We start from the raw sequence: 15,550 nt of genomic DNA on the forward strand, positions 1-15,550 counted from the left end.
ACTATTAAGCCTGTGTGCCACAACTACTGAAGCCCGCACGCTTAAGAGTCCCTGCTCCACAACAAGAGAAGCCACCACATTGAGAAGCCGTGCACTGCAAGGAAGAGTAACCCCTGCTCACCACAACCCAAGAAAGCCCGCATGTAGCAACGAAGACCCAACACAGCCAATAAATACATAAAAAAGAAAATATACTTAACACATGTAAAGTAAAAATGTATGAGAACCATTGCACAGAAGCTGGGAAGAAAGAAATGAAGGTATACTGTTTAAGATTCCTAAAGTATCTATGAAGTGGTATTGTATCAGTTGAGGTAGGCTGTGATAAGATGTATACTATAATTCTGAAAGCTACCAATAAAGAGAGACAGAGAGTTATAGCCAGTAAGCTAACAAAAGGGATAAAATGGAATCATAAATAATGTTCCACTGACCCAAAAGAAGGCAGAAAGAGAAAGGAAACACAGAACAGATGGCGCACTTAGAAAACAAACAGTAAGAGGGCAGATTTACACCCAACCGAATCAATAACAACAGCAGGTGTAAATAGTTTAAACATCTCAATTCAAAGGTAGAGATTGTCAGCTTGGACAAAAAATGCAAGACCTAGCTATATGCTGCCTATAAGAAACACACTTTAAATGTAAAGATACAAGTAGGTTACAAGTAAAAAAGAATGGACATAACAATCCTAAATGTTTTTGCACCACATTACAAAGCTTCAAAACACAGGAGGCAACACGCAACAGAACTACAAGGGAAAGGAGACGAATCCACAATTATAGTCAGATCTTAACTCCCTCGTCTCAGTAAATGGTGGAACAAGCAGACAGAAAATCAGCGAAGACAGAGAAGATTCGAACACTTAGCTATCTACCAACTTCACCTAATTGGGCTTTATAAAACATTCTACCAAACGAGACTAGAATGCACATTTTTTTCAAGTACACACAGAACATATTCTGGCCCATAAAACAAGCCTTATTAAATTTAAAAGGATTCAACTTGTACAAAATGTTTTTTGACCACAGTGGAATTAAACTAGAAATCAATGACAGAGAGATATCTGGGGAAAACCTAAATATTTAGAAACGAAATAACACGATTCTAAATAATCCATGTGTCAAAGAAGAAACCAAAAGAGAAATCAGAAAGTATTTTGAATGGTCTGAAACCACAACACAGCAAAACTTGTGGGATGCAGCCAGAGCAGGACTTAGAAGGAAATGCCTAAAACAGAAAAGAGAGGTCTCTTACAAGAGTGTAAAGCAATTATTTTCCAATAAAGAGCTTAAAAAAAAAGAGAGAGAGAGGTCTCAAACCAATGACCTCACTTTCCACCTCAAGAAACCAAAAAAGAACAAATTAAACCCAAAGTCAGCAGAAGAAAAGAAATAATAACTAAGGTCTTCCCTGGTGGCGTAGTGGTTAAGAATCCACCTGCCAATGCAGGGGACATGGGTTTAAGCCCTGGTCCGGGAAGATCCCACATGCCGTGGAGCAACTAAGCCCATGTGCCACAACTACTAAGCCCACGTGCTACAACTACTGAAGCCTGTGAGCCTAGAGCCCATGCTCCGCAACGAGAGAAGCCACTGCACTGAGAAGCCCTCGCACGGCAACAAAGAGTAGCTCCTACTTGCCACAACTAGAGAAAGCCCGCACGCAGCAATGAAGACCCAAAGCAGCCAAAAAAATAATAAAAGTAAAATAAAAATTAAACAAAAACAAAAACAAAAAACAGCCTCCTGCCCTAGACTCAGCCCACAATTAGACAATGAAGAGGAGCCAGGCACTGGCCTCATTTGGCACTGAAGATGACAAAACTGCAGTAATGAAAAAGGTGAAATCCCCTAATCTATTTCCATTTTAGGAAGTAAAACCAGAAAATCTAGCTTTGGCCAAAACTCCCTGAAGGGGACTCCTGCAACTGTGGAAAAGAGAAGTGTACTACAGAGAAAACAGCCTCTTGGACGCTTATTTAGCCCTGGCGAAAAGCTAGTCTCCATCGAGGTCCCAAGTTCAAGGTCAATGCCTGCTAACAAAGGTGTCTTTTTCTTTTCTCTAAAAGAAAGTCAGGGGTGTACAAAATTAACCCGATTTTAAGTACAGGATTTTGAGATATAGCACGTAAACTAAAGGTCTGCAGAAACAAGAGACCACGTAGAAACACAGTAAAACTTTTGTTCTTTTTCTGCCCTTTCAGGAGCCTGGTTCTCCTTTCAGATTAGATAGATGCCAAGTGGGGGGGGGGGGGGGGGGGGGGCAGGGGAAGAATATGGTATTGAGGCCGGCATGTATATAAACACCTAATCACCTTAAATGATCAGAAATGGCTCAACCATCCCCAAATTGGCCAGTGGGAACCAAACCACTGGCACATGTTCAGCCTAGCTGTGGCAGCCACGCTTTCTTATTCGCTCCTTCTCTGCTCCCACGTGAAAAGGCAAACTAGCAGATTTATTATTAAAGCAACACTAAACGTTTGTGGTTTCTTAAAGCTGATTTCAGGAAGGTACTCTAAAGCTGAGATTGTCTGAATGAGTGCGCACGGAGCTGTCACCACCTGCTTACTCTGTCCTGGGGGAAGACCTCAGAGAGAAGAGCCCACACACAGGCGTGAAACCCACCGGACGGTCGGCTGCCTTCAGCAAATATACATCAGAGCAGCTCAGGGTGTGAAGGGCAGCTGGGAGAATTCTGGATGAGAATGGCTGGTTTATATCGTCAGCACTTAGAAACAATTCAGAAAAGGCATTTTTTTTAGCTATAGAACTATTTACCAGATCCTATTTTTACTGCTTATATAGGCTAAAGAAGAGACTCTAGAAAAAAAAAAATACATCCAAGATGTAAATGAAAAAAGGAAAAAAAGTTAACTGTGTGTCTATAAATGCATCACTAAAGGCTTCTATAAGCATGTAATCTCTCCCCATAGTGCTTTCTGTAAGACCCTGGACAAGTCATCTAACCTCTCTGAGTGGGACAAACCTTGAAAGCCTCTCCAGTTCTAACATCCCAGGGGTTCCAACTCAATCTAAGGCCATCAACCAGAAGCGATGGTGGGATGGGGAAAAGGCCAACAGGATGGTAAATGTGGGCATGGTATCGGGCTGGTTTTAACCAACAGGACTCTTCAACCGCATCAGGCCAAAGACAAGGATTCGACACTTTGGGCTCATTCTGGGTGATCTAAACCATTCCATTCCCTCCCCCCGCCCCCCTTTTTTTTTCACCACTGAATTTCTTTTTCTTTCTCTTTCTTTCTTTCTTTCTTTCTTTCTTTCTTTCTTTCTTTCTTTCTTTCTTTCTTTCTTTCTCTCTCTCTCTCTCTCTCTCTCTCTCTTTCTCTCTCTCTCTCTCTTTCTTTCCATCCCTCCCTCCCTCCCTCCTTCCTTCCTTCCTTTCTTTTTTGCAAGCTTCCTCACACAACAGAGGTAGTTTTCCTTGTGTTTGGTACAAAGCGTCACATCAGACTCCAACCCAGGAGGAGGGAGGGCTGAAGGAAAGAAGCCACGAGGTCAGGGGTGGGTGGAATGTGGGAAGCTTCACAAAGCAGCAGCAGGAATAGGGACAGTCAGCAGCCCAGCTTCCCCTGGACCCTGGGAAAATAAGCCGTGACTCACCTCCTCTTTAAGCTGCCCGGCCAAAAGTTTAAAGCAGATAAGAAGCGCCTTCGGTCCTACCTTTGTTATTCCTTTACTTTAAAGGAAGGTGCATCTTTAAGACAACTGCTTTTCTTAGGTATGGTGTTGAGTCTTTCATAGCCCAGAGCGTACCCATCACTTCAGACCCTGCTTCCTGAGTGCCATCGGGGGTCTTAAAATACTCAGCTGGTGTCATGACACAGACACTTCCTTGTCACCAACTGTGAAAATAAAGGCTGCAAGGTTTTAAGGGCTAGTAACGTACCTCCAGCCACGGAAGGAAGGAGGCAGTGTACGTTGAGCTAAACTGGGCAGAGTCCAAATCCTGAGTTCTGCCACTGCCTTTGCCTTCAGCCATCCTGACCTTGGAGCCTCAGTCCCACACTACAAACATACGAGGTGAGTGAGATACTCTCCAAAGGTTTTAATTAAGCTCTACTTGAAGCTTCCATTTTTACAACCTCAAAGTGAACTCCATGTTGGAGAAAAGACCATCCACGGCTCATGAAATGGGCAACAGGCTGACAAGAGTGGTGCCCAGGAGCCCATTTCCATCCAGGGAAACATTTGGGCCAAAGACATTATCGGATGTGGAGTGACACGACAGCTTTTTAGAAATCTCCTGCCACCGGGGTTCGTTCATTCCTTTCTTTCTTTCTTTTTTTTCTGTTTTAATCTTCCTAAAGGCTATAGGGCCCAGGCTTTCCGCAGCCCTGTCAGCTGACCAGAGGCTGTGCTCCCCTGGGTGCTACACACCCTTTATTACCGACACACCCTTTATGACCAGGCCTTCTCCTGCTTAGTCCACTTTTCACCTTAGCAACCTAAGAAAAAATGTAGAGGATTACAACCAACTGCGGGCATCTTATTTTCAAAGACTCACTGGGGGGTGGGGGGGGGGGTGGAAGTCACTTTGTGTTGAATCCTGTCCCAGGTTCTTTATGTACTTGTTCTAATTCAATCCCACAACAACCCACTGAAGTAGGTATTCCTACCACCAGGGTAAGGAGACCGAGAAGACTTGGAGCGGTTGAGTAACTTACTCAAGGTCACACCGCTGGAAAGCGGCACATACAACACTTGAACCCAGGTTTATACCACAAAGTCTGTATTGGGTTATTTAAAGCAGTTTTACTGAGATATAATTTGCATACTATACAAATCACCCATCTGAGTTTACAATTCAGTGGCTTTTCGTATATTCATAGATATATGCGACCACTGCCATGGTCAATTTGAGGCCATTTTCATCACCTCATAAAGAACCCTCCCCCCACCCCCCCCAAAAAAACCCCCAGACCTGTTACTAGTTATCACCTTCCTAGCTCTCTGGTTCCCTCTGCTCCCAGGCCTAGGCAACCACTAATATACTTTCTGTCTCTACAGCTTTCTATATTCTGGGCTTTCACAGAAAATGGATCCTGTAATATATGGCCTTTTGTGAATGGCTTCTTTCACTTAGTGTAATGTTTCCAAGAAAAATCTGTTGTCTTAACTCCAAGACACACTGCCTCAGGGGGAAGGGACCATGGAAGTGTGCCCAGCACACCATGTGAAATCTACAGCAGCAGAGGTTATAGGCAGATAGCTGTTTTCAGATAAGACACCTGTTTTCAAAGGCCCTTGGATCACGTTTCTGGGTTGTTCCTGAAGGTACACTTGGGGCAAACGGATAGCAGCTGCAAGCAGATGGACTTCAGCCTGATCTAAGGAAGAACTCATAAAGGCCCTGACCACGTCCACAAAGAAATGGGCTGGACCCTCTGTGAAGGATGCCACAGGAGGAAGGCTCCCCACACTGGGTGGGGGGCTGGCCTGTGATGGCCAGGGACGCGTCCAAGACAAAATTCTTCAGTTCTGCCAAATTCACATTAGTAAAAGAAGAAATGGTTAAAAATGAAAAGTCTGCTCAGATTTAGTTTAATGAGACTAGTCCTCTCTGAGTACAGTTTTGTTCACAGAATTCTTGCCGCGGCTGTGTACTCAGCTGGACTAGAAATGAATACCAGCAAAATATTTGTTTCTTTCATTTCCCTGTGGTTTCTGTGAGGCTTCAACAATTGATGGCTCTTTGCACATCAATGGAATTCGTCCACTGAGGCTCCAGATCAGGCCCACTCTGGTATATTCTTATTTATTACTTGGCTCCACCTTTCCAGATGTCAACTAAGTTTTTAAAATATCTTCTAGTTGACTTGATAATAATTCTTCCAAGCCAGAAATTTTACAATATAACACAATCAATTTAGTACGTGAACTCAATCCAGCCTGTAAAAAGGGTTTTTTTGTTTTTCTAATGCGTCATTCTATTATACCAAATCATATCTACCCCTTTGCTACGGAAAATGCTCTTTGTTCTGTAGACTACCTTACCTAAGTCCAGCTTTGTAGGCAAATACCTGCCCCACAAATGGCCAAACACTGAAAAGGTATAGAGTTCAACAGTACCGTCTGATTAAGCAATACCACCGTGACATGAATGACCTTCCATTCAATTATTTCGGTCAACAGCGACTGCCTCCTGTACACTGCTCAGGTCAAGGAGAGAATTAGGGCAGGGTAGATTCTCATCTTTGACAGGATAATCTCTGGATAATCCTGAAACCTCTTTTGGGAATAACAGATGTGGTTCTAAAAGGATCGCTCCTCAAGTTCTCCCCAAAGCCCAGTTTGTGAGGCTCAAACCAGACAGTGCAGATGCAAGTCTCTGAATCAGCAAGCTCGGCCATGCCAACGTCTCGAGTCCTCACCTGCATCAAACACCAGCCCCTTAGGAGACCCTCACACGCCTCAGCTTAAAGAACAAACTGCTGACACGTAACACAGATTGTGTTCTTTCCTCACTTGGCTTGCCTGAGTTCTAACCTATGTTTTAAATTTGTTTTCAGGCAGAGATTTTGTTTGGTCACATGAAAATGCCTTAAATAGGCAATGCTATAATTAGCTCTAGCTGCAGTCTCATTTCCAGAAGTTGCTACTGTTGTCCTCAGCTTTTTTCTGTCTTTCATAAACTCTTCCCTTCTTTTGTCCCAGGACAGGCCTCTTGCTCACACGCCCTTTACAAATTTCTCTGGCTGGCTGCCACTGGTTTCTCTGCCCACTGCCACTGTAAGTAAATTTTCCTCGACTGTCCCAATTTCTTCTGAAACAAAGGCAGATGCCAAAAATTGCTGGTTCATTTGTAAAGAAAACTTGAGCCGATGGTGGCAAGCTAGCGGGAGGCTTTGTGCAGTCCCAAGGCCTGCATGCACCCATCACCCACTGATAAGCCCTGGCAGCTGACTGCTCTGCAAACCCCAGCACCTCAGACTGGTTCTGAGGGTCATATGAAGCAGCTGCCGGAGTCTGATGTCGTGTTTTTCAATGCCTATTCCCATGGCAGATAACCCATTTTGAACTGAAGGGCCCCAAATTCTCTTTTGCCTTTACTACCTCTGCAAAACTGCAGCACTACTTTCTCTGCCCGTAGCTAATACTGATAGGACTGCAGCAGGAAGTGGTGCGGGAGTTCATGAGGCGGGGTGTCTTCCTGTGGCCCAGCTATTCACAAAAAAGCAGCTTCTCTAATACTTAAACCATTCGCCACAGGGCTGGCCTGTGCTCCATCATGGGTAATAAACGAATAAAATGGATCCGTCCCAATCTCTCAAAGCTGCTGAATTTCACATTCATAAGCTGAAAGTAGAGGTCCATACTAAAGCCACACACCGAGAGGATAAAAAAGAATTTTGTTTCCGATGATAGAACTTAGTCACAGAGTTAAAGATTGTAGAGCCAATGTGACCCCAATGGGGTAGGCTCCCTTGGGTTAATCAGAAAGGTTTCCTTTCCACACTGGAGAGAAAAATGATCACTTTCTCCTTATTTGCCCTTAGACATTCACTGCCAAAAAAACGGATTAGGATCAATATCAGATGTGCCTTGAGTTGAAAAAGCACTGTGACTCCAGTTGAGGCACAAAGCGCGGTGTAAACACTGAATACACCCCCATAGCCAGGCGTCCTTGATATGCCTGGTGGCAGAGGCCAGGTGGGTAGGTTCATAAAAGTAGAAAGGCTCACCTAGGCCCATACCTCCCTCAGCCCGTAAGGCACAGACCCTCTGAGTTCAGCCATCCCATCTTTCCAAGTGATTTATTCATCAGTTATGGATTGGAAAATATCCAGCTCACAACACCATTCTGCATAAAACTCACTTGAAAAGACTTTTTAAAAAAACTTATGTCTAAGCCTCTTGGACCTAACCCAATGATTCTACCTTGCATGGTATTACCCTTGGTCTTCCTAGGCTGAGTCTAAGTAGGTTACAAATGTTGATCCAAGATATTCTGGACATGAGTTAAAAGCTTTATGTACACCTCCTTGACAAACTAATTGGTTTAATTCACTGGCGTTTCACCAAAAATTTTTTTCACACTTAGCTATGAGATTCTCTAATTGCGGTGTGTAATGGACCAAAAGGACTAACTTAGACGAGAAACAGGTTACTAGGTAAACTCCTCAGTAGTCTTCCTCCAGGTTATAAATCAGGCTAAGCCACAATACATAAAATACTTGGAAAAGGGCAGCTACAGCTACAAAGTCAGATAGGAAAACGTACCATGAGAGACAGAAGGGGGAAGAAACAGTCTCTGCTTGAGGTTTTTATAAAGGACAGCACAGCTCCGTCCTCCCTTCTCCTTTGGCCAGGAGCCCATTCCAGGACAAGAGTAACAAAATCCCCTCCTAAGTGGACCCACACTTTCACTTTTAGGAAGAATGTCCCTCTAGATTCTTTCATTCCAATCTGCAACCCTGTAAGAGATGACTATCCCATTTTCCAGATCAGCATGTCACTGGGGATGAGTGTAACCCAAGAGAACTGCCAGTTCTCACCACCCACATGTCAGAATCTGCCTGAAACCCCAGTTCCCATTTTTTCCAACTCCCACAAGCTTCTGAGAGGAACCAGATCGGGGCCCACCGCTGGCATGGAAACGAGAGCGGAGGGAGCCATGCCCCTGGAGGAGGATGGATGAAACCATTAATGACAGGTAGAGGAGAGTATGAAAGCTTAGTCCTGAGGTCAGAAGGTGACATAAGGCAGACTCTTGAGACTTGACCTTCTACTCTGGGGAAAGCCCCAGCAGAAAGGGGCTTTTCTACCATCAGAATGCCCAGAGGGTGCCCACCTGTACTTAAGGAGAGCCTTCCCCCCTGCCCAAACGCCTACAGAGGCCAAGACGGAGCTCTACTCCCACCAGGGCATAAACGGGCTGTCCGTCTGTCACTCAGGGGGTCCTAGCCAGCCCGAGAGGCCGTCCACCAAGCCTGCCAAGCTCCAAGGGGCTGCCAAAGAAGCCGGTCGTGCAAACCAAACCTGTCACCTGGACCTCCCGGAAGTGCGGGGGAGCGAAGGGGTCCCCTCCCCGCCCACGCGGACGGTGCGCACTGCCTACCCGGAGCTCGCCCTCGGTGCGGTGCAGTCCCAGGCGCCGAAGTCCCACGGCCAGGTCGTTGACACACAGGCCGCCGTCGCGGTTGACGTCGAGAGTCTGGAAGAGGCTCCAAAGGCGCAGCCGGTGGTCCGGGCCCCCGCAGACGGCGCCGCCGCACGGATCCACGGACGCCGGCGAGGAGGCGGACGACGAGGCGGCGGCGGCGGCGTCCGGCGGCGGGGAAGCCACGCAGCGGCACAACACACTGCTCACCATCGGGCGCGAGGCAGGGGTGGCGGGCCGGCGGGGAGAGCGCGGAAGACACGCCGCTGTCCTCAGTCGACTAGCGCGGGCTCCGCGATGCCGGCAAGCGGGCGGGCTGGGCCGCTTCCGGGAGCCCCGCCCCGCCCCGCCGCGCGCCTCCTGGATGGCCACGCCCCCAGGCACGACGCCGACCAGTCACAGGCCCGGACGGCCACCCCCCGGGGGGCGGAGCCTCCCCGAGGACTGCCCACGCAGACCTTGACTGCCCGGCTCAATGGGGAGGGCGGGGTGATACCGGCTCAGCCTGAGGCCATTCAAACTGAGGCAGGCGGGGATTGGCTGAGCCGGGCCGGGGGAGAGGAAATCACGGTGCGATAGGCAGAAGTCATGTGATTGGCAGGGCCTATTTCCATTGAGAAACGCTGTTTAGAGGGCGAGCTCGTAAAGATGGGAGGGGCCGTCGTGTACGGAGAGATGGCAACAACGGGTGGGAAATAGAATTTGTGTGAGGAGCATTTGTGAGCGGCGGTTGCATGGCAGAGTCTGCGCCCTTGGGTGGAATTGAAAGTTAACTGGCTAAGGGCTCAAGGCCGAAAGCACTAGGAATCCTCAGGAAGCCGGGTTTTGGTAATCTAACTCCCTAAACCACCAATAAAATAGCTGAATTTAACGGCGTGAAAGTCGTAATACCGATGATTGAACGACAGGACGACTTTCCAATGGAAGTCAGCAAAGGCTAGGTTGGGTGGAGCGCTCCGTAGCGACAGACACACCTTTACACCAATGATCAGGCCAGTTGCAGTAAGTAGGCGTGTTCTTTAGCTGAGCGACAGATTGAAAGAACCAGTGAGCGACGTGATATCTGAGCCGCGGCCAACCGGGAGGTCGGGTCCCCCTGGAAAAGCTCTGGGAGGCGGGAAGAGGGGAAGTGGGCGGATCTCCGCACATCCCGGCGGAAGAGGCAGATTCAGGAAGCCATTACGCAGCTGGCTGGCAGCGGCTGGGCCGGTCGGGGCTGGGCCCTACGTACTTTGCGTAGCGAGGGGGGTTACCGAAGGCCCGGTACTTGGCCTTGGACAACCCCGGCTTACCCCTGTAGAGGGGGTGGGTGAGGAGCGAGGCTGAGGAAGGTGAGAAGGGGAATTGGGGCAGTTAGGGGATTATAGTTTCTTTAAAAAGCAGGGTGGGGAGAGGCCATGGCCGTCCCAGCCAAGAAAAGGAAGATGAACTTCTCAGAACGAGAGGTGGAGATCATCGTGGAGGAGTTGGAACTGAAGAAGCACCTGCTGGTGAACCACTTCAACGCGGGGGTCCCTCTGGCTGCCAAGAGCGCGGCGTGGCACGGCATCCTGAGAAGGGTCAACGCCGTGGCCACCTGCCGCCGGGAGCTGCCTGAGGTCAAGAAGAAGTGGTCTGACCTCAAGACCGAGGTCCGTCGCAAGGTCGCCCAGGTCCGGGCGGCCGTGGAGGGTGGCGAGGCCCCAGGGCCCACTGAGGAAGACGGAGCTGGTGGGCCTGGGACAGGTGGGGGCAGCGGCGCCGGCGGCCCAGCTGTAGCCCCCGTACTGCTCACCCCCATGCAACAGCGCATCTGCAACCTGCTGGGTGAGGCCACCATCATCAGCCTGCCCAGTACCACAGAGATCCACCCCGTGGCCCTTGGACCCACGGCCACTGCAGCCGCAGCCACGGTCACCCTGACACAGAGTGAGTGACCTCTCCCACCCAGTCTGGCGTGCCTAAATGGGAAGGGCCAGCAAGTGCTGGGGGCAGCCCAGGGAAGGTTGGCTGCCAAGGGTCAAAGGTCAGATGGGAGTCTTGAAAGACCATGAGGCCTTCCAAGAGCTCCCCAGACGGAAGTGATCTTGTTCTCTCTGGGACTTCCTCACCAGCAGTCTGGACTTCTGACGGGCTGGCTTCCTCTCCACTCTTTTGCCACCATTCATGTCCATGACTGAACTGTGTGGTCCTTGAAGACAGAGACCATGTTTATATCCCCACAGGACTTATCACAGGGTCTGGCACCTAGTAGGCAGTCAGGACATATTTGTTGAGTGAATAGATAGATGGACATCCATTCTGGACAAAGACATTGTGGTTTTCAGTGTGGTGGACATTCATCAGGCACTGCTGAGGAACCTCGTGGTTCTGGTGTTAATCTACCCCTCCGTTCACTCATCAACCCATTAGCACAATTCTGTGCCAAACCCTGGGCTTGGCACTGGGATGACCAAGGTGTCTAAGAGATAGGCTGGTTATATTCTAATAGGACGGATAAGACACATATATGAATAACTGCACTGCCATTTGGGAGAACCTAAAGACTCAGAAGAGAAAGGAGGCTTCCTGGTGAGGATGGGGGCACACAGTTGACTTTGACATTAAAGGGTGGAGAAGGCTGACCTTCCCTACACGCTTGGAGGCCCAAACAGCCCAGCTAGAATGCCTTCAAAGGTTCTCGGCTATGAATGACAATGAAACTGGTTGGTTGGACTTCTTAGTTCAGATAAAGGGTTGCACCAATGTCTGTTAAGTGCTCTTTGTGATGGGCTGGAAACTGTTTCGGTCAGTGATTCTCAATGGGGCTTGGGGGAGTTAAGGGGGTGTGTGTGAGTGCCATAGCCCCACAATGTCATATTTCTCAAGGATATGGAGGTGGGAAAGGGGATCAAACACTGCCCTAACTCAGTTGCTATTCTGGAAGAGGAAGGACCATTAGGTATTCCTTTGACCAAGGTGATTAAGGAGACAGAGAGGCATTTAGCTGCCGCCTTCCCACTCCCACCTCCTTTTCTGCTTGGCCATAAAAGACATAGAAGTCAACAAAGCACTAAAGGAGGTAGGACCAGTGGGGCTGCAAACCACTCCAGTAGAGGGTCCCAGCCAGGATGCCTGCTATGTGCTGGCACTTCGGGGAGCATGTGGCCCTGCCTCTTTACCCAGAAGCAGCTCAGGGGGGTGGTTGTGAACACATTGGACTCCGGTATTGGGAGACCTGCGTTTCCTTCTGGACCTGATAAATAAGCTGTCTGACCTTGGGCAAGTCATTCCATGTTTCTGAGTCTATCTCCTGCTCTCTGAAAATGAAGGTAACAGTATCTACCTCTTGGTATCATTATGAGGGTTCATGGAGCTGATGAGTGCAAAGCGTTAGCACATAGAAGTTTCCTCCCATTTTTTTTTTGCCAGTCTTACTATTAGCATCTTTGCTTTTGCCAGATCTAGGGCTGGCCCTTTGGTTATTAAGTTGATTAAGATTCTAAACACCTTAGATTCTAGATTTATACAAGAAAGGCTATAAAGCCAGGGGATGGCCTCCTCCCCACTCCACATGGCCAGCCTCATTCTTTCTAGAAGGTGACCTGCCACTGCCTTTGCTTTCTTCCCCGCAGTCCCCGCAGAGACCGCCTACCACACGCTGGAGGAGGGAGTGGTAGAGTACTGCACGGCCGAGGCCCCCGTGGAGATGATGGCCCAGCACACCGACACCTCGGTCAAGCCGCAGGCGCTCAAGAGCCGCATAGCCCTCAACTCAGCCAAGCTGATCCAGGAGCAGCGGGTCACCAACCTGCACGTGAAGGAGATCGCCCAGCACCTGGAGCAGCAGAACGACCTGCTTCAGATGATCCGGCGCTCCCAGGAAGTGCAGGCCTGCGCCCAGGAGCGCCAGGCTCAGGCCATGGAGGGCACCCAGGCAGCCCTGAGCGTCCTCATCCAGGTTCTCAGGCCCATGATCAAAGATTTCCGCCGCTACCTGCAGAGCAACATGCCCAACCCCCCCACTGCCTCCGACCCTGGACAGGTGGCCCAGAATGGGCAGCCAGACAGCATCATGCCATGAGGGCAGGGGTCGAGCCAGCCTTCTGCTGCAAATGGATGACACCACGTGGTCTTGTAAGTGGCTCGTGTGGCTGGCCTCAGGCTAGGCCCGGCCACATGGACAGCTCCCAGTTTGATAGACATTTAGGGGTCCACTGTTTTCGAGAAATGAAGGAGACTGGGAAGAAGAATTTGTTGGGTTCCTGGGACCCAAAATCTCTTAACCCCCACCCCTTGAGCTGTCCTGCTAAGAACCTGAAGACTGAATATAGGTGGGCGTCAGGTGCTGGTGACGGGACCCATGTTGTCATGAACCAGGGCTTGTGACATGACCCAGACTCGGACTAGGACAACAGTCGGCTCTCACGGGGAACCATCTCACAGCCTGGGGTCTGTGCTGAAATACCGCCCCCGCCCCACCCAGGTGCCATCCTCTGGAGTAAGATAACATCAGTGGTGCTGGCAGTAGCACAAAAATATCTTCTTCCTCCCTTGGGAGGCAGAGTGACAGCTGGGCCTGAGGAGGAAACCCCACCCTTCTCTCCTCACTGTGCCTCAGTTCTCAGGGGACTCTAGTTAGTGCCATGCTGCCCCCCGCCCCACCACACCCGGGCACAGCGGGGGCCCTGTCCGTGCCCTGGGCTGCCCGTGCAGTACACCCAGGCTGCGGCCTGTTGGGCTCAGGAGTGCTGTGTGTGGTGGGGACAGCCTGGCCACCATCTGGTCTTCCACTGCGTCCCCGGGCAGCTCTTTGGCGGTTTGTCCCGATAGCTTTTGACTCAGGTCAAGCATCAGGCTTTGGGTGCTGTAAATTTTACTTACTGCCCCCCTGCAGTGGGTCTGAAGCGACCTGTTGGCTTCTTCCAGAAGGCTTGCTGCAAGGCAGTTGTATTTATTCTGTACACGAACCCCACTGGGAAGGCCTCCAGGACCTCTGAGGGCAGCTCTGGCCACACGCCCTTCCTCCTTTCCTCTCTACTGACTGCGTTTCCAAAACTCAGTGCAGAAAGCAGCCTGCTCAGCATCACGCCCTCGACTCCCTTCACACAGTATTCAGCGCCTCATGTTCTTGCAAGACCCCCACTGACTGGTTAGGTGAGTCTGAAGGCCTGATTGGCCCTGAATGTATGCGATGGGAGAGCTGAAACTGACCTAAGAAGTGGGACCTTGGACTTCTGTGCTTGGGGAAGAGCAGACCGACCTCGGAGTGCCGAAGGAGGTGGGGTTCCGTGTTCTGTCTTGACACTTTCTCCCCGTTTGTGAGGATTTTACCCAGATGGCATTTTTGTCTGTTTCGTTTTCAGAATCGCCATCAATTACCGAGAACTTTGCATCTTCCCCGATCATTTCCCAAGTTGGCCATTTTGCTGCCGAGGCCTTGGCCACACGTGACCGATGGTTACAACTCAAGACTCCAGATCTCAGCTGAGCAACGAAGGTGCTGCCCTTCTGGGCACATTTAGAATCGCTCAGCTCCACTGTTGCAATTATGAGAAGATGCCCCCAAAGACAGGGACGTGTGCAGTGCCAGCTGCAGAGCCATGGAGAGGAATCAGGCTGGTGAGGGAGTTGGGTGGCAGAAGGAAAGCTTTTCTCAGCGTGGCTGGAAAGCAGCAGCCCCTGGCAGCCTGGGAGCCCTCCCTCCATGGAGCCCGATGGCCCCATCAGGGTAGCTTCGGGGACTTCCTGAGGGTTTGCAGCTTGGTTTGGTTTTTCTCTGGGGTTGGCAATCTGAGCCAATATCGTGTCTGTTCCAATTGGGTATAAAGAGGAAGCTTGGATCACTTCAGCTGACTGATTCTTTCCAGGTCATGATTTTAAATTAAAGAAATATCACTTTTTTTTTAATACACATGTCTGTGTCTTCACTGGTTATATATAGAAGAGACGTGGGCTGGCAGAGAGCAGGGACTCGCAGGTCAAATCCAGCCCTCCCACCTGTCTTTGTATATAAAGTTTTACCGGAACATAGCCATATGCCTTCATTTTCTTAATGTCTGGCTGCTTTTTGTGCTGTAATAGCAGAGTTGAGTAGCTGTGACAGAGCATCTGGCCCACAAGCCAAAAGTATTTACTCTCTGGCCCTTTCCAGAAAAGCCTGCCTATCCCTGATTTAGGGCAGTCCTGATTTCAGACGCTGGGTGAGCATTACTTGGGGTATTTGTTAAATATAACCAAGCCCTGGCCGCACCGAAAACCCAGAAGAGACTTCTGGAGGGAGAGCTCTAAGAATATGCACTGTAAACAAGTTCTCTGGGTGATTCTGCTATTTTCTGAAGGTTAAGAACTGTGGCTCAGAGACTGGAAGAGACACTCAGCTGGAATGGGGATAGTGCCCCAGGGAGGGCTGGTTCTCAGGAGTTTCTGCTGAACAGTTGAGAAGTCCTGCTAAGCAGAGATTCTC

General features: G+C 49.5%; 2 protein-coding genes across 5 annotated transcripts in view; one reads left to right on the top strand and one right to left on the bottom strand.

Moving 5' to 3' along the window:
* SLC25A25 (solute carrier family 25 member 25) overlaps nucleotides 1-9,425 on the bottom strand; it is a 31,295-nt gene extending 21,870 nt beyond the window's left edge. For both annotated transcript variants that reach the window (XM_057723522.1, XM_057723521.1), the window contains exon 1: nucleotides 9,085-9,425. In XM_057723522.1, the coding sequence (XP_057579505.1) occupies nucleotides 9,085-9,339 (255 nt within the window). In that variant the 5' untranslated portion in view covers nucleotides 9,340-9,425. The remainder of the gene's footprint in view (nucleotides 1-9,084) is intronic.
* Nucleotides 9,426-10,343: 918 nt separating this feature from the next.
* NAIF1 (nuclear apoptosis inducing factor 1) lies at nucleotides 10,344-14,967 on the top strand. 3 transcript variants are annotated; one of them, XR_009051407.1, is made up of 3 exons: nucleotides 10,344-11,034; nucleotides 12,720-14,365; nucleotides 14,451-14,967. XR_009051407.1 is itself a non-coding variant. In XM_057722684.1 (2 exons), the coding sequence occupies exons 1-2, from the start codon at nucleotides 10,524-10,526 to the stop codon at nucleotides 13,166-13,168; spliced, it is 960 nt and encodes a 319-aa protein (XP_057578667.1). In that variant the 5' UTR covers nucleotides 10,344-10,523; the 3' UTR covers nucleotides 13,169-14,967. The 3 variants fall into 3 exon arrangements, 1 of the variants encoding a protein (XP_057578667.1); XR_009051408.1 differs by having other exon boundaries at nucleotides 12,720-14,241; XM_057722684.1 differs by having other exon boundaries at nucleotides 12,720-14,967.
* The last annotated feature ends 583 nt before the right edge of the window (nucleotides 14,968-15,550 follow it).

Source organism: Hippopotamus amphibius, chromosome 2 (assembly GCF_030028045.1).
Source record: "Hippopotamus amphibius kiboko isolate mHipAmp2 chromosome 2, mHipAmp2.hap2, whole genome shotgun sequence".
Lineage (NCBI taxonomy): Eukaryota > Metazoa > Chordata > Mammalia > Artiodactyla > Hippopotamidae > Hippopotamus > Hippopotamus amphibius.